The sequence below is a fragment of the Bos mutus genome, chromosome 16 (genome assembly GCF_027580195.1).
Source record: "Bos mutus isolate GX-2022 chromosome 16, NWIPB_WYAK_1.1, whole genome shotgun sequence".
NCBI lineage: Eukaryota > Metazoa > Chordata > Mammalia > Artiodactyla > Bovidae > Bos > Bos mutus.
In genome coordinates, this window is record NC_091632.1 from 33,846,203 (window position 1) to 33,864,928 (window position 18,726).

Here is an 18,726-nt window from a genome sequence, read left to right on the forward strand (position 1 = left end):
TCCCCCTTCTATCAGCCTCAGGCAGTGCCCAGCCTTCAGGACAGACAGGAGCCCAGCCTGCTCAGGGCTGAGGGAAAACAGGTGGTGAGCATGGGTGTCCTGTGGTGGTGACAGCTGTCACCTGTAAGTCCCCAGGGAAATACCTTCCCGTCACAGTCATCTTGATTCAAATCCTACCAGATTTTCTGGCTGTGCCACTTTGGGCACATACCTCCATGTCTTTTGAGTCTTATTTCCCTGTTAAACTGGGAGTCATTGGATAAAAATAATACTCATCACGACATCTTTGAGTTCTTCTCTGCAGAGCTCACTGTTCTGGGTGTTTCACTCACGCCTACTGCACCAGGTAATGGTGAGGATTAAATGAGATGACCCAGGAGAAGGATTGAGACACTGCTCAGCAGGTGGAAATCCCTGAGTTAACATCACTTGCTCCAGTATTGTGAGGACAGCCAGGAACAACAGAGCTGGGTCCTAAACCCAGGCCCTTCAGACCCCAGGGTTTCGATGTTCATGGAGATACAGTTAAGCCTTGGTAGCCACCCGGAGCTCAGTAAGACTGATTGATTACAAGCATCAAGGAGCCCATATAAACTAGAAATCTCTAATTTTTTTTTTTCTTCAGGGTTTTTGATTTTGGTTTTTAGCTTGTTTTTTTGCCATGCTCTGTGGCTTGCGGGATCTTAGTTCCCCCACCAGACACTGAATCCAGGCCATGACAGTGAAAGCATCACGTCCCACCCACTGGACCACCAGGGAATTCCCCAAGGGCAGTATTTTTAATATCCCATCATTGCAAAGTACAACTCTCACTCATCCCAGGATATGCTGATATAAAGCCAGAAGTTAACTAGGGTGATTTATCTTCTGTTTTTGAAATTTAAATGGATGACAAGAAATTGGGTTCCAAGACTTTCCCATACCCTTTGAGATGTGGCCACTTGTGGGGAAGGGTGTCCAATCAAGATTTGGCATTTTCTGCTCCAGTGAGTCTGAATGTCAACTTTGTTCTGGCTTTAGTATTCCCTCACTGAGAGACGGACTAGGGGCAACATATGCTCTCCCAAGCCTATCAGGGGGCATGGGCTGCTCCAGCTTGAGGCCAGCCCGGGTGGGCTCCATAGGGTCCGGCTGGCCCTGAGCAACTCGTATTCTGTGCTCATGGTGATGACACTACAGACAAGCATGGAGATGGGAGTGGGGCTGGAGAGGGGTCCTGGCTGGAGAAGCCTAGGTCCTGGGTAAGGACAGTTCAGCTCCAGCAGCCCAAGAGGTAGCAGGAAAGACTGGGGCAGGTGGCAAAGGCTTCCCCTGCTCATTCATTCATTCAGGCACTGTTCTAGGCACTGGGGATTCAGCAGTGAACAAAACAGAAAAAAAAATCCCTGCCCTCGTGGAGCTTAAGTTGGGGTCGGGGGAGGAGATGGGAGTGGGGAGATAGACAATAAATAAGATAAATAAACTAAATAAATGGCATGCTAGGTGATACGTGGTAAGACAAAGGGAAGAGCAATACAGTGAGGTTTTTGTTTTGCTGCTCATGATGACTTTTTTGGAGGGGCCGAGCCACTGAGCTTAGTTCCCTGACCAGAGGCTGAACCTGAGCCCCGGCAGTGGAAGTGCTGTTTAGTTGTAAGTTGTGTCGACTCTTTGCAACTCCATGGCCTCCTCCCAGGCTCCTCTGTCCGTGGGAGTTCCCAGGCAAGAAGACTGGAGTGGGTTGCCATTTCCTCCTCCAGGGGATCTTCCTGACCCAGGGATCAAACGATGTCTCTTAGGTCTCCTGCATTGGCAGGCGGGTTAAGTAAATGCAAAGGCCCAGAAGCAGGAATGTTCCTGGGGAGTTGAACCTGACCCTCCCTTTTCCTTTGAAGTTACCACTCAGGTCCTGGCCTTAGCGGTCACACCTCATACTTTCCTAGAGTCTTTCTGGTTGAAGGAAACTAGCGAAGACAGAACCTCCAGGCTGACTGAGGGCCTGGAAGAAATTTCTAGGGACAGGTTTTGCGAAGTATAAGTGAAAGTGTTAGTCATTCAGTCATGTCTGACTCTTTGGGACCCCATGGACTATAGCTTGCCAGGCTCCTCTGTCCATGGAATTTTCCAGGCAAGAATACTAGAGTGGGTTGCCATTCTCTTCTCTAGGGTATCTTCCCGACCCAGGGATAGAACCTGGGTCTCCTGCATTGCAGGGAGATTGTTTATTGTCTGAGCCACCAGGGAAGCCCAGGTCTCTGCAACACAACTGCAGGGCTGAATAAATCCTGGGGTTTTGCCATGCTTTTAACCAATGCACAAGGAATTGGCAATAATGCATCAAATTCATTCCTGGACTATGCTCCAGACCTGCTCAATCAGAATCTCTGTGGTCTGTGCCAGGGAATCTGCATTTCTAAGAGCCGCCTAGGCATGTGTGAGCATCTTTATTGTATATTCCATCCCACACCAATCTCTGTGATTTCTCTCTCTTTTATCTTCTAATTGACAAGGATGGAGTCTGCCATCTTTCATCTTTTTTGGATAAATGTTTTAAGTTTGTCTGGGGGCAACTTGTCAGTCATTTCCTGCCAGGGAAATGGGGCATTCTGTAGGTGGTCAGCAGGGCTGTTCTGTTTGCTCTCAGACAGAAGGGGTTGACCTGAAAAAGGTGATAGGAGATGGGATTGGCATGTCTTCTCCACACACTCCATCCATCCCCCACCCCCGAGCCAGTCCTAGGCCCGTGGATAGGTAGGTGGGGGGCTTCTTAAAGATCTGATCCGAGTCAACATTGGGGCCACCGGCTGACACTTGTAGGGACTCAGGTGATGTTTGTAGAAATAAAGAACAAATGAATGAATAGATGTCAGTTCTGACAGGGAAGGACAGAACAGTAGGATTGTGGGCTTGTAAATAACCTCTTTCTAGCAAACCCCGGGAGACAGTGAAGGACAGGGAAGCCTGGCGTGCTGCTGTCCATGGGGTCGCAAAGAGTCAGACACGACTGAGCGACTGAACAACAGTGGGAGAATTCTTCATTCTTTCAAAATTATTCCTTCCTCCCCACCCATCTCCCATCTCCACACCCACCCCCAGAAGTGATGGTCTCCCCCGCCCCGCCCCCCCACACACACCTTATCCTATTCTTTTCTCCTCTGCAACAGAGAGAACTAGGTATTTGGCAGGGGCGGAGGGTACTAACCTCCAAACTTCTAGTTCAGCTCCATTACCCTCCCATGCCTGCCCACCCCCTCCCAACGCACCCAGCCTAGACCAAAGGATAATAGGGAGGATTCTAGAGTCTGCTCCTTCCCCGATGAAAAACTCTGGAGTACCTCTGTGACCACCGAGCCAACTTCCCCATCCATGAAATGGGGATAGACCGCGGATCCGGGAAGGCTCGCGGAGCTGCCACAGGCTGTAATTCGCCGGGTGCTCTCCGCGCACCGCCCCTCGCAGGCCACGCCCCTCACCGGCGCGGCCGGCCCGGGGGCGTTGCCATGGCGACGCGCGTACACAGGCCGGGAGGGCGCACGGGCTGCGGGCCGCCGGCTGGAGACTCCTCGGGAGCGCGGCCGAGCGGCCTCGCCCGGAGCGAGCCCGGCGCCTCCCGAGCGGGCCGGGCTCTTGGCGGAGGACGGGACGTGGGTTTCTTCCTCTGGCCAGGTGAGAGCAACACGTAAGGAGGCGGCGGACGGAAACCCGGGCCGGAAGAGGCCAGCCCTGCTAGGTCAAGGGCTGCGGTAGGCTGGGGACCCGGCCCCACCCGAGGCTGAACTCTCTGATCCAGGCTCGGGTCGCCGGGAGCACCCTAGAGAAGCTATCCCAACACCAGCCGTTCCTTCCTAAATGCAGCCCCAACCCCACCCCGAGGTAGCCTGCGAGGAAACTTCGGGCCCCTGCTTGGCACCGGTTTCTGGATGTCCTGGGGTACCGCTGAAATTGAGAGGAACCCTTGTTTCCCCTGATTTATAGCCAATACCCACCCAATGGTCAGACACAGACCCACCCACCCACCCCTTACCTCACCTGTCTTTCTTTAAGGAACTTCGAGGCCCTTTATGGTCCTCAAAAGAAGTTTTGCTCCTGTAGCCCAATTCTGAGCCATCCAGAGTGGTCAGGGGAAATGCAGATTATTTTAGCTCTTTTGCTCTTTATGGTAGTGGGTGCTCCATGGCACTGAGTAAGAACGAATTCACAGAGCTAAACACATTCAAATTACTTTCTGCAGTGTTTTCAGACAAAGAAGTGATGCACGGGGCAAGATTAAGGTGGAGAAATCTTGTCCAGTCCAAAAGCTAGAGATAGAATTTAGGTTCTCCAAGAAGTTATCTAGGATAGATGCTGAAAGGAGAAATGAAATGTAGTTACTGTCAGAGGTTCCTGGCCGCTGGCCACACTGGCTTGCTTGGAGGTGTCATTTGTATTTTCACTCAGTCAGCAAGTGTTGACCAAGCACCTGTATGTGCCAGTCTCTATCCTGGCACTGGAGATGGTGCCCTGCACAGAACAACTGCAAAGGGTGTAAGGTTTTACCCTGTTTGAAAGTTAGCCTGCCCACCTTATAGGTACTGGCAGAAGACAAGACTCCTAGGCCAGAAACTAAGGACTTGACTGCTCACAGCACAGCAGACACAGCCAGAGCTGCATATGCACAGGGATTCCTGTTGCCCTGAACGTGCCTCGGGGTGGTGAAGAACAGCCAAGGTGGCTGCTGGTGCGTGCGGTGAGTCTGTGTCCCAGATAAGAAACTCCAAACTTAGGAAAACTCAGTCTTTGAAAGGGGCTGCTAGCAAACCTGCCTGACTTTAGCCTCAGAAGGAGCTATTGTCTTTATTATAAACATTACCTTTATTCTCCAGCTGTTTGCCATTATAAGCATCCTTGGAAGGACAAAATCTTTCAATGGGTATGAGCACAAGAAACCCATGAAGAATTGCTTCTTAACAAAATCAAGGGACTTCTCTGGCGGTCCAGTGGTTAAGATTCCACGCTTCCAATGCAGGGGGTAAGAGGGTTCAACCCCTGGTCCAGAAACTGAGACCTCACATGCCACACAGTATGGCCCAAAACCCAAGACAAAATCAACACAGTTCTGGTTTTCCAGGAATATACATCTTAGTGAATGAAAGAGAAACAGACAGCAAACACAACTAAATAAAGGAACAAGAAAAGGTCAGAGAATGATAAGTACGAGGAAGGAAACCCAGCAGGGGAAAACTAACAGGGGAATAACATGAACTGAGGGTGCCTTTAGCCACAGTGGTCACGAGATTGCCCCAAAGTGGGGCGTCTGAGCAGAGAGAAGACATCGGCTTTGGGGTCGTCTCGGGTGACAGCTGAAAAACAAGTGTATACATGACCCAAGTTTTAAGTTTTAAATTAGTGGCCTGTCCTGTGGTTTTCCTACAACAGAGACTTTTCTTGAAAGTTTACATTTTAGATTAATTGCTGGATAACATGGTGCTCTGCCAGTGAAGATTAATAACTGAAGGCAGTAGAGCATGGTTGTTTGGAAAGAGGAAATGTCTTTCTCCTATGTTCATGACAGTGAACTTAATAAATTTTATTTCTCATTATATGGAAGCATCAGTATTAGTGGGACATCCACAGGCCTCAAAGTTTACAGATATAAACTATCCTGCTTATTTTTATCCCACTTATCCCCAGGTAGGATCTCATCTTTCTTTCAGCAGATAGAATGCTGGTTTTAAAGACTCTGTTGTTGCATGTCCCAAGCATAACAGATCGCGCAATTCCCCCACCCCACTCTGCCCCACCAGCAACACTGGAGATTTGTGCAGTGGTTATAGACTAAGGTCCAGAGTTGTCACACACTTACTATTGTGTGACCTTAACCTCTCTGAGTCACAGTTTCCTCATCTGTAAAGTGGGACAATACTGACACCTACCTTGCAGGGTTGTTCTGAGAATGAAAAGAGCCAGTGTCTGTAAAAGGTTAGCCCAGTGCCTCACACTTAGTAGGGGTTCACCCTCATCCTTAGTAGTGGATGAAATGATGGAGGTGTTGATGGAAAGCAGAGCCAGACCAGAGGCCCGTTACAGTCACACCCAGGTGACTTTTGTTTTCATTTGTTTGTTTTTTGTTTTGTTTTCAATAGTAGGTTTTTTCCTTTTTCTTTTTAAAAAATCTTTACTTATTTGGCTGCATCTGGTCTTAGTTGTGGCATGTGCGTTCTTTGAGCCTCATTGTGGAATACAGGATCTTGGACCACCATGGTAAGCCTCTAAATGACTTTTGTTTTTACCCACAGTACAACAGCTTCACACTTCAGTGACCTTTCAGGTAAAAAGAGACTTTCTTTACAAGGTGTTAAGATGGAGGATGTCACCCTGTGTAGCTGGACATCTCTCAAATTGGAATTCAAATATTGTGTCATGTGAATTATCATCAACATCTTGGAACCTGCCAAAGGCAGGAATACTGAAGTGGGTTGCCATGCTCTCCTCCAGGGGATCTTCCCGCCCAGGGATCAAACCCAGGATCCCACATTGTAGGTGGATTCTTTACTGCCTGAGCAACCAGGGAGCAACCTATACAACCAAAACACATGTATAGGACTTACTTTGAACTGCGTTGAAATATAAAATGGATGGAAGGATACATGGGTAGATATGTGATAAAGTAAATATATCAAAATGTCAATTGTGGAATCTGGGTGGTGGTTATATAGGAGTTCACTGTCTACTTCTTTGAACTTTTCTGTGTGTTTCACATTTTCATAAATAAAACACCAGGAAAAGGTAGGTACAGAGTCCTGACTAAGCTATAATCTTAATACTTTGTCTTTGGAAATCATCCTGTTTTTCTACCTAAATATATAACAAAATACAGTGACTTGAAAGTATCATCTAATGCCCATTTCCTTGATGATTTACTCTCTGCACTTTAAGAAGCTCTTTAGAAGCTTGGGGTTCCTTGATTAAAAGTTCGAGAAACCCAAGATTAGTAATAGTAATAATCACAGTAGGAGAAAAGTGTGTTTAGCAAACACCATTCTAGATGCGTCACATGTATCACTGCATTTAAACAAAACCCTTTGGGATACAGAGTATTACTAGCCCCATTTTGCAGATGAGAAAACTGAGGTTTACAGAGAGAATAAGTAATTCAACCAGAGTCACAGAACTAGTAAGTGGTAGGTCAGTAATTCTTAGTTCTTGATTATGACAAATAACTAACCTCAAACTAAGCTTAATGGGAGTTGGAGAACAGTTGTCAGTGGAATTCAGACTTGTTGTTGGGTTGTTTTTGCTATTGCTTGTTTGTGCTCTAAGTTACATAAAGGGTGTCCTCTGATAATCAGAATCAAGCTTATCTATGACAGATATCAGTGTTGAAAAGACAGTCTTAAAAATGTGAAGAACTGTAATTATGATCATTGTTAAATCCATCTATCCACTCCTACCTCTGCTGATTCCTCTTGTGACATTATGGTATATTTCATTCATTCTAAATATGATATTGAATAATTAAAGGACTCTTTTTTTCTAACCAGATTTTTTTCTGCAAACCTTTTCTAGGGAAAGCAGAGAGTATGAAAGCCTATCTAAAGAGCGCGGAAGGCTTTTTTGTCTTGAATAAAAGTACTACGATTGGAAGGCATGGAGACTCAGACCTTGTTTTAGAGGTAAGACCTCCTCCTGCCCAACCCCTCTTCTCTGCAGAAGTCCAGTCTGCTGTGGACTCTGACCGCTTCTGAAGCACAGCCTCTGGCTGACGTCCTCTGCCTTCCTCGGTGTGCTTTGTTGTTGTCGTTCAGTCGCTCAGTTGTGTTCTGCTCTTTGCGGCCCCTTGGACTGCAGCACGCCAGGCTTCCCTGTCCTTCACCATCTCCCAGAGTTTGCTCAGGTTCACGTCCATTGAGTCCATGATGCTATCTAGCCGTCTCATCTTCGGTGTGCTACCGATAACCAGTTGTCAGGTGTGCTGGAGCTCCCTGGCTCACATGATAAGAATGAGCAGGAGATGTGCCTTCTGTTCTTTTGCTGACCGTGTCTGTTCTGCCATGTCCCACCCAGGATCCCCTCCCCCACTGCCTGATGGGGCCGTTTGGAAAGTGGGCATGGAGCTGGTGCTTGACCTTCACCTGCTCCAGGTCTGGCAGCCAGAGCCACCTGAAGTGCCCAGCTTGACCAATAGCCTCTTGCCCTTTTCAGAGCTTCTGGAGACTGCTGTGGGTCCCTCGAAGCCCTCCCCTACCCCCACCTCCCAAGTAGTAAATCAGGATAAGCCTTGGGCATAGCCACAGTATCCTCTCATTTCACTTCATTCTCTGTGTTAGCTGTGGCTTGGTCCACAGTCCCAGCTTGATGATAGCCAAAGAAATTGGAAGATAGTAAGGAATTAGTCAAAACGGTGGCTCTGGGGGCACTCTCTGTCCCCCTTCTGATGTCTGTGTCAGAAGCTTTCTCTGTCATTTTTCACATTAATAAAACTCTGCTACACACACACACAACAGTTGCTTTGAACCTTTTAAAATATTTCAATATTTTAGGGGTTAAAATATTGAAAGAAAAATGCAGTGGAATTTATGACTTTAAAAGGCAGGTCTCTTTCAGACTTCACTCAACAGATTGTTAAAAGACTTTTTATTTTAAAATGATAGGTTCACAAACAGTAGAGAGAGAATGGTACAAAGCGTGTGTATTGTTCTGTGCCATTCTATCACACGTATGAATGTGTGTGTAGCCGCCAAGATATAGAATTGACTTCCCAGGTAGCTCAAGTGGTAAAAAGAAAAAAAAAAAAAAAGCTGTCTGCCAATGCAGAAGATACAGGTTTGATCCCTGGGTTAGGAAGACCCCCTAAAGGAGAAAATGGGAACCTGCTCCAGTATTCTTGCCTGGAAAATCCCATGGACAGAGGACCCTGGTGGGCTACAGTCTGTGGGGTTGTAAGGAGTTGGACACGACTGAACAACTGAACACACACCCACACCAAGGTGTATAGAACTACTCCATCATCAAAGATCTCCCTTGTGATAGTCTTTTTTTTTTTCAATGTATTTATTTACTTAGCTGCCTTGGGTCTTAGTGCAGCTTGTGAGATCTAGTTCCCTGACCAGGGGTTGAACCCAGGCCGCCTGCTCTGGGAGCTCAGAATCTCACTACTGGACCACCAAGGAAGTCCCATGAGACTCCTTTTACGGTCACAGTACTTTCTCCCACCACCATCCCCAAGCCCCAACAACCACTAATCTGTGTTTCATCTCTTTAATTTTTATCATTTTGAGAATATTACATAAATGGAATCTTAACATCTGTGACCTTTGCCATTTTTTTTTAACTCCGTGTAATGACTTTGACATCGATCTAGGTTATTAGCTTGTTCTTTTATTTCTGAGTAATAGCCCATGTTATGAATGTACCACCTATGTTTAAACATTCACTTATTGAGGGACATTGTGATTCCATTAGGGGCTGTTACAAATAAATCTACTATAAACATTTGTGAACAGGTTTTTCTGTGAATGTAAGTTTTATTTTTCTGAGATGAATGTTCAGGAGTATGATTGCATGGATCAACATTTATGCTAATATATATTCAGTTTGTGGAGAAACTGCCAGAATCTTATCCAGGGTGGCTACACCATTTTTTAGTCACACCAGCAATGTATGAGATAAGTTTCTCTGCATCTCCACCAGCAATTAATATTAACACTTTTTTATTTTAGCTGTTTTAGTAAATGTGTAGTGGTTTCTTATCATAGTCTTAATTTGCATTTCCCAAATCGATAGTGATGTTAAATGTCTTTTCGTGTACTTATTTGCCTTCTGCATACCCTCTTTAGTGACATATCTCTTAATGTCCTTTAACCATTTCTAATCCAATTGTTTCTTCACCGTTGAGTTTTGAGAATTCTTTAGGTATTTTAGGTATGAGTCCCTCATCAGATCGAAGGTTTGCAAATATTTTCTCCCATCCATAGCTTGTCTTTTTATTCTCTTAACAGGATATTTCACAGAACAAAAGTTTTAACTTTTGATGAAGTCCAGGTCATTATTTTTTTCCTTCATAGATCATGCTTTTAGCATCATGTCTAAGAACATGCCACCAAGTCCTTGATCCTGAGGATTTTCTCTTATATGTTCTTTGAAGTGCTTTATAGTTTTATGTTTAAATCTGTGAACCATCTTGGGTTCACTTTTGTTTATGTTGTGAGATTTGGGTCAATGTTCACTCTTACTGCATGTGGATATTGAGTTGTTCCAGAACCATTTGTTAAGAAGACTATCCTTTCTTATTGAATTGCTTTTGCAAATTTGTCAAAAATAATCTGGCCATACTTCTATAGGGGCTGTTTCTGAGTTCCCTAGTATGTTTCATGGATCTATGAGGCAATCCCTCTACCTTTATGACACAGCCTTGATTCCTATTGCTGTGTGAGTCTTAAATCAGGTAGAGTGACTCTTCCCACTTTATTCTTCTTTAAATTTTTTAACCTATTCTAGTTCCTTTGCCTTTTCATTTACATTTTAGTGTAAGCCATCTGTATATACAAAATATCATGCTGTGATTTTTATTGGAGTTGTGTTTAGTCCTTCATTCAATGTGAGAATAATTGATATTCTACTGCATTGTCTCTCAATTCATGAACATGGTATATTTCTTCATTGATTCAGGTGGTCTTTGATGTCTCTCATGAGTGTTTTGTAATTTTTAGCATACAAGTTCTGTACATGCTTGTTAGATTTTCACTTCAGTATTTCTCTCTTTCTCTTTTTGAGTGATTGTAAATGGTATTTGGGCTTCTCAGGTGGCCCTAGTGGTAAAGAACCCACCTGCCCATGCAGGAGACATAAGAGACTCGAGTTTGATCCCTGGGTCGGGAGGATCCCCTGGAGGAGAGCATGGCAACCCACTCCAGTATTCTTGCCTGGAGAATCCCATGGACAGAGGAGCATGGCAGGGTACAGTCCATAGTGTTGCAAAGAGTCAGACATGACTGAAGCGACTTAATGCGCACACACACACTGTCACACAAAAGGTATTATATTTTTTATTTTGTTTGCTTTTTATTTTTACGTGTTCATTTTATTTTTACATGTTCATTGACACTATATAGAAATACAGTTGATCTTTGTATGCTTCTTAGTTTCTTGCAACATTAACTGAACTCTCTATATAAAGGTTTTTGTAGCTTTCTTGGGATTTTTATACACAAACAATCATGTCATCTACAGTAAGATTAGTTTTATTTCTCCTTCCAGAAAAGGATATCTGAATGCCTTTCATTTCCTTTTCCTTGCTTTATTTGTCTGGTTAACAATTCTAGGACTCTGTTGAATAAGAGTGGCATAAATTTTTAAAATATTTATTTATTTTATTTGGCTGCATTGGGTCTTAGTTTCAGCATGCAGGATCTTTGTTGCATCACGCAGGATCTTCCATTGCAATGCATGGACTCTCTAGTTGCAACGTGGGCTTAGTTGCTCCATGGCAAGTATGATCTTAGTTCCCTGACCAGGGATTGAACCCATGTCCCCTGCGTTGCAAGGCAGACTTAACCACTGAACCACCAGGGACCTAGTGTAAATCTTTATATTTGCTTGTTCCTGAACTTAGGGAAAGCATTCAGTATTTCACCATGAACTATGAGGTAAGCTGTGGGTTTTTTGTACATATTCTTACTAAGTGAGCAAGTTCCCTCCTTTATTCCGAGTTTTCTGATTATATTTATCATAAGCTCAACAGATTTAAAACTAACTCCATGAACCTCCCCTTGAGATTCTTCTCCATGATGTGGTTTCCTTTCAAGGACACAGAAAAATCTGTGCAGTATGCAAAGTTTGGGGGCGGGGGTGGAGAAAAAGAAGAATTGCAGTTTCTTCTTTATCATAACAAGGCATAGATTTGGGGTGGTTTTATTTCCTGTTCTGGGCTTCCCCAGTGGCTCAGCGGTAAAGAATCCACCTGAAGCGTAGGAGATATGGGTTCGATCCCTGGGTCCGGAAGATCTCCTGGAAAGGGAAATGACAACCCACTCCAGTATGCTTGCCTGGAAAATTTCATGGACAGAGGAGCCTGGTAAACTACAGTCCATGGGGTCACAAAAAAGTCAGACACAACTGAGTGACTGAGGACACACGTTACTTCCTGTCTGGCTAAAGTAGAGACAGAGATCTCTGTTTTGAACCTGACCATGATATTAAAAAACTGTAGTAACTTTTTTTCGTAATGCAATAGGTCATTTTATTACTGGTGACGTATCCTTGCCCTTTCCAGATAGGTTTCAGCAGTGAGTGTATAGTGTGTTTCTCCGAAAGAGCATGGAGAGTGAGCTGCTTGAAGATGTGATAAAATGTCTATCCTCTTTTCTTCCTCAAAGACTATTTTTTAAAGAGCAATTTTAGGCTTACAGCAAAATTAAGAAAAAGTTTATAGATATCCTGTGTATCCTCCTGCCCAACACACATGCCCAAAGCCTCCCAGACTGTCCATCCACAGCATAGTGGCCCATGTGAGGAAACTAGCAATTTTTAAAAGTGGAGGCTTTGAAGATAGGCAGACCTGGGTTTGAATCTCATTAGGCTACTTTGTGGCTGAGTGATTTCAACCAGACTAATCACTCTGAGCTCATTTTCCCTGTCTGTAAACCTCTTACCTCACAGGATGGTTGTGAGGGTTAAGTGAAAAAATGCACATAAAGAGGCTGGCATGTGGTGCTCAGTAAAAGACACAGTGGTCATTGTTTTGGTCTCATAAGACAGAGAGACTCTTCTCAGAAGAAGAGAAGAATCCTCAGAGGGCTGAAGAATCCTCAGAAGGTTGAGTTGAGGATCCACTGACATTAACAAGCCATTTGGAAAAGGAAACCAGTGAGGACCGTTACTAACCAGACAGAAACTGAGTTGCATTCATTGTATAAAAATAAGTGATGGCTTGCTGCTGCTGCTGCTGCTAAGTCGCTTCAGTCGTGTCCGACTCTGTGCGACCCCATAGACAGAAGCCCACCAGGCTCCCCCGTCCCTGGGATTCTCCAGGCAAGAACACTGGAGTGGGTTGCCATTTCCTTCTCCAATGCAGGAAAGTGAAAAGTGAAAGGAAAGTTGCTCAGTCGTGTCCAACTCTTTGCGACCCCATGGACTGCAGCCCACCAGGCTCCTCCATCCATGGGATTTTCCAGGCAAGCTCCCCAAACTTAGTTTAAGAAATAAGTCACCACCACCAGCAACAGTCAGGTTAATTTATGAAGGAATCAGTTGCATTTCCAGAAGCGTGAGCTCATTTTGGCTCCGTGGAATACAGATGATATGTGAATCACCAAGCATTTTGGGGATAGAGTTCTGATGAGCACTTCTGTCTTCTCTTAGACAAATCATCTTCCCATGGTTTAAATGGGTTTGGGAGAGGAGAGTTTATCTAAAGAGCGGTTTGGGGACATGGGTCTACTTGGAAGAATTGAAACCTGCAGACATGTCAACATTTTCCAGTTTTATAAAACATGACAAGGTAAACATTGCCCCTCTGCTGACTTCATTGCCTTTCTGTTCGGAAGGATCACCCATTTTTTTAAAATTAGTTTTTATTCCTTTATTTGTTTATTTTTGGCTGTGCTGGGCCTTCGTTTCTCTAGCTGTGGCGAGCGAGGTCTGCTCTCTGTTGTGGTGCACAGGCTTCTCACTGCAGAGGCTTCTCTTGTTGCAGAGCACAGGCTCCAGGCACATGAGCTTCAGTAGCTGCAGCTTGTGGGCTCCAGTGTGAGGGCTCAGTAGTTGTGGCCCACAGGATCAGTTGCTCTCCAGCATGTGGGATCTTCCAAGACCAGAGATCAAACCCATGTCCCCTGCATTGCCAAGCAGATTCTTATCCACTGTGCCATCAGGGAAGTTCCAGAAGGATCACCTTTGATCAGCTGTGAGCCATCCTAAGGAATCATTCAGCAGTCAGTTTATAGTTTATGTTATTAATGCCACTAGAAGTCATTCTACTAAATAAGATTAATGGATGTGGAAGTGAAAGTCGTTCAGTCGTGTCCAACTCTTTGCGACCCCACGGACTATACCGTCCATGGAATTTGCCAGGCCAGAATACTGGAGTGGGTAGCCATTCCCTTCTCCAGGGTATCTTCCCAACCCAGGGATCAAACGCAGGTCTCCCACATTGCAGGTGGATTCTTTACCAGCTGAACCACCAGGGAAGCCAAGATTAAGGGATATGTATTAATAAAAAGTCATCCTTCAGATTACCCAGAGGTTACATCTAGCAAATAAAAAAGATTGTTTTATTTATCTGAATCAATCCTAAAAAATAGGCAGTCACACTTCTAAAGAGTTCTATTTATCAGCAAGGCTGAAATATTGTTTGGAGTGTTTGTTTTGTAATAGTTTGACACCGTTTACTTTTTCCGATAATGGGAAGTAGTTCCATGCTTCTTGTTTTTAAAAATTGTGAGGAAGCAAAATATAAGGAAAAAAATAAAAGTCACTTGTAATCATTTGGTTCAGAGAAAAATCAATATTGGTATCTGCAGGGTCTTACTGTCCAGATTTTTTCCGTATATCCTGCAAGAAATGTAATTCCCTAAAGGCAATAGGAAGGCTGTTTATTTATTTATTTATTTATTTTTGGCTGTGCTAGGTCTTGGTTGCTGTACACGGGTTTTCTCGAGTTGCGGCGAGTGGAGGCTACTCTTCGTTGAGGAGCACAGGCTTCTTGTCGCAGTGGCTTCCCTTGTTGCCAAGCGTAGGCTCTAGAGCACAGGTTCAGAAGTTGTGGCACACAGGCTTAGTCGCTCCAAAGCCTGTGGAATCTTCCCAGACCAGGGATCAATCCCATGTCCCCTGTATTGGCAGACGGATTCTTAACCACTGAACCACTAGAGAAGCCCAGGAAACCTGTTTATAGCCAGGCTAGTGAGAACTGTTCATAGTCAACAGTAAGAACTGTTATCATTCATTCATTCATTCCACAATATTTTCCTGGAGCCACAGCACCAAGGCAAGCCTAGGGATACAGTGATGGCGGGACTGGACCCACGTCCCTGCCATCAGGAAGCTGCCAGGAGAGAGGGACATAAGTCAGATGATCCCACAAAGGTGTGATGAATTCCATTCTGAACTGGGGCTCTAAAACAAAGAAATATGGAGAACAAAGAGGATTTGACAAAGGGAGACGGGAACAGCATATGCAAAGGTCCTGGGGTAGACCAAAGTCACTGAGAGAAAACCAGGGCGTCCAGGAGTCAGATCCGAAAGGAGGAGGGCTTAGTGACAAGCAGGCCTCCTTCACGTCACACTAAAGATTTTGCCCTTTATCTGAAAAGCGATGGAAGAAGATTTGAAGGACTGTAAGCAAGGCGGGGTAGGCTTCCTGGGTGTCGCTAGTGGTAAAGAACCTGCCTGCCAACACGGGAGTCATAAGAGACATGAGTTTGAGCTCATGGATTCTCGAGTTAGAGAATCCATGGACAGAGGAGTCTGGCAGGCTACGGTCCATACGGTAACAAACAGTCAGACATGACTGAAGCGACTTAGCACACCCGTGTGCAAGCAAGGAGGAGACCTGCCAGTGGCCATCCTGGATGCCATGTGCAGTGTCCCTTCCTCCCATTTTGTACACTCCGAAGCCTAAGCCTTGCTCAATTCAGAGTTAAACCTTTCAAATTATAATTTATGTGATTTGATGTGCCTTGCGAACTATAATTTTTTTAGAGTTGAATGTGGCTGTTATCTATAGTCTGCTGAGAAGGGGGCTCCTTTCTTCCAGAATAAAGAAATACCACAAGCCAACAGTTGGATTTTCCATTGGTATAAAGTGAAAGTGTTAGTTGTTCAGTTGTGTCTGACTCTTTGCAACCCCATGGACTGTAGCCTGCCAGGCTCCTCTGTCCATGAAATTCTCCAGGCAGGAATACTGGAGGGGGTTGCCCTTTCCCTGTCCAGGGGATCTTCCTGACCCAGAAATCAAACCTGGGTCTCCTGCATTGCAAACAGATTCTTTACCATCTGAGCCCCCATTTTGTGTAAGAGTGTATGAACACTCTATATAAGAGTGCTTGTTAAACATGGGCTCCTAGACATTCTGATCCCAGTGGGTTTGGGGTAAGGCCCAGGAATCTTCATATTTATATGCTCCCCAGGTTCAGGTCAGAGTGGGGTCCCCTGGAATTGGTTCCAGGACCACACTTTGGGAACTTTGTTCCCTTCCTGTCCCTTCTTGATCAGTGCTTCTTCCCTTCTGATGTTCTGGGAGCTCCTGCTTGTGTGTGTGTGTGTGTGTTATTTCAATAAAGTATGTTTTGAGGAAGAGAGAAGCGAAGGTTAAACAGTGAAGGGCTGACCGTGTAAGGACTCCCCGTTTAAGGGGCTCCCCCAGTCCCATCCTGGGGAGGTTCCAGGGTCCCCTAGAAGACTGAGCTGTAGGACAGCCCGTCATTTCAGAGCTGTGGCCAGGAGGGTGGAGGTGGAAGAGAGGGAGAAAGGACAGAAATGCCCGGGGGATGAAATGCTGATGCCCGCACCTCTAACCCTCAGTGACCAGCATCCTGGGACTACTCCTTCTCATGGGTGGAGCGATCTGTCCAGCCTGTGTCAGCGCTTCTCAGATGGGATCTGAGGCGCGCTCTCACACCGACCAGAATCCATACGACCAGGTGACTCTTGTCTCTGACCCTGGCACCTGCCGGTTCTGGGCTGCCTCTTAGAAAAGAACCAGAGTCGACATCATACTCTTTTTTATTTTTTTATTTTCTTACAAGACGATTCCATAAAAACATCTACTTCTGCTTCATTGACTATGTTAAAGCTTTTGTGTGGATCACAACACACTGGAAAAGTCTTAAAGAGATGGGAATACCAGACCACCTTACGTGCCTCCTGAGAAACCTGTATGCAGGTCAAGAAGCAACAGTTAGAACCAGACATGGAGCAATGGACTGGTTCCAACTTGAGAAAGGAGTATGTCAAGGCTGAATATTGTCACCCTGCTTATTTAACTTATATGCAGAGTATATCATGTGAAATGCCGGGCTGGATGAAGCACAAGATGAAATCAAGATTTTAGGGAGAAATATCAATAACCTCAGGTACACTACCCTTATGGCAGAGAGTGAAACGGAACTAAAGAGCCTCTTGATGAAGGTGAAAAGGAGAGTGAAAAAGCTGGCTTAAAACCTAACATTCAGAAAACGAAGATCGTGTCATCTGGTCCCATAACTTCATGACAGATAGGTGGGGAAACAATGGAAACAGTGAAAGACTATTTTCTTGGGCTCCAAAATCACTGCAGATGGTGACTGCAGTCATGAAATTAAAAGAAACTTGCTCCTTGGAAGAAAAGCTATGGCCAACCTAGACAGCGTATTAAAAAGCAGAGACATTACTTTGCCAACAAAAGTCCCTCTAGTCAAAGCTATGGTTTTTCCAGTAGTCATGTATGGATGTGAGAGTTGGATCATAAATGGGACTGAGCGCTGAAGAATTGATGCTTTTGAACTGTGGTATTGGAGAAGACTCTTGAGGGTCCCTTGGACTGCAAAGAAATCAAACCAGTCAATCCTATAGGAAATCAGTCCGGAATATTCATTGGAAGGACTGATGCTGAAGCTGAAGCTTCAATACTTTGGCCACCTGATGGGAAGAGCCGACTCATTGGAAAAGACCCTGATGCTGGGAAAGATTTAGGACAGGAGGAGAAGGGGACGACAGAGGATGAGATGATTGGATGGCATCACTGACTCGATGGACATGAGTTTGAGCAAGCTCTGGGAGACAGTGAAAGATAGGCAGGCCTGGTGTGCTATACTCAATGTGGTCGCAAAGAGTCAGACACGGCTGAGCAACTGAACAGTAACAACAAGCAAATTTACCAAGCATTTTTTCCTCTAAAAGAAATGTAAATTTATGTCTGTACAAAGATTTCTGACATCATCATCTTATTATTCTCAAAAAAGATTACTGGAATTGTCTGTTTATCTGCATTTCATGGATGGGAAGGTGCGTCTGCTGTGTCCAGGGACACGTATGGCTGTAACTCAGACGAGCGCGGCCATATTGCCCACCAGAGGTTCCCGGATGTGGTGTCCTGCCAGCAGTGGGGTCCCTCTCCCACTCCCCCCAGCATAGAGTGTTGTCCACCACTGGATCTTCGGTGATCTGCAGGGTGAAGTACAGTACCCGTGTCATTTTTGTTCACACTCTTATTCTGAGGGAACACCTGCACTTGGAGATATAAGGTGACAAGTGGACTCTCTGCGGGGAAATCCATGGAATGAAGCAGACCTAAGGAGGGTGCACTTGCCGACTCCCCGTCTGTGCCCCCCACCCGCCGTGTCATCCTACCTGGACTGCACTCCTATCCCACCCCGTTCCCCGCCCCCACCTGTCCTACCCCTGACTCCTGCCCAAGTGCTCCTAACTCTCGGGGTTCACCTGTCTGATCTCACCAGTCCTCGGGGAATTTTCGTGTCCCCTGTTTGAGAACTGGCAGCTGATTTCATCGGTCAGTTCCCACCACAGCGGTTGATGGGGCTGCTTTTTTCACTTGGAGGTGGAAGGCTTCCAAGAGGAAAAAGTTCAGACGAAAGGACTGGATCATAATCTCATCATTTTATTGTGATACAATGCACATAACATAAAATCTGCCATCTTAACTACTTTTTTAAAGTGTACAGTTCAGTGGCATTAAATATGTTTGCATTGTTGTGCAACCCGTCACCCCCATGCATCGCCAGAACATGTTTCATCCTGCAGAACTGAAACCCGGTCCCCGTGAAACCACTC

General features: G+C 45.3%; 1 protein-coding gene across 10 annotated transcripts in view; it reads left to right on the forward strand.

The window, feature by feature from the left end:
• The first annotated feature begins 3,506 nt into the window (after positions 1-3,506).
• Positions 3,507-18,726, forward strand: part of FHAD1 (forkhead associated phosphopeptide binding domain 1) — a 168,064-nt gene continuing 152,844 nt past the window's right edge. For 8 of the 10 annotated variants that reach the window (XR_011467227.1, XM_070384949.1, XM_070384953.1 and 5 more), the window contains exons 1-2: positions 3,507-3,645; positions 7,525-7,631. Coding sequence is in view for 9 of the 10 variants with exons in the window: in XM_070384949.1 (XP_070241050.1) it covers positions 7,539-7,631 (93 nt within the window). In the remaining variant the exon portion in view is untranslated. Of the gene's footprint in view, positions 3,646-4,594; positions 4,706-7,524; positions 7,632-18,726 lie in introns of those variants that run through there. The other 2 variants (XM_070384952.1, XM_070384951.1) reach the window with 2 other exon arrangements.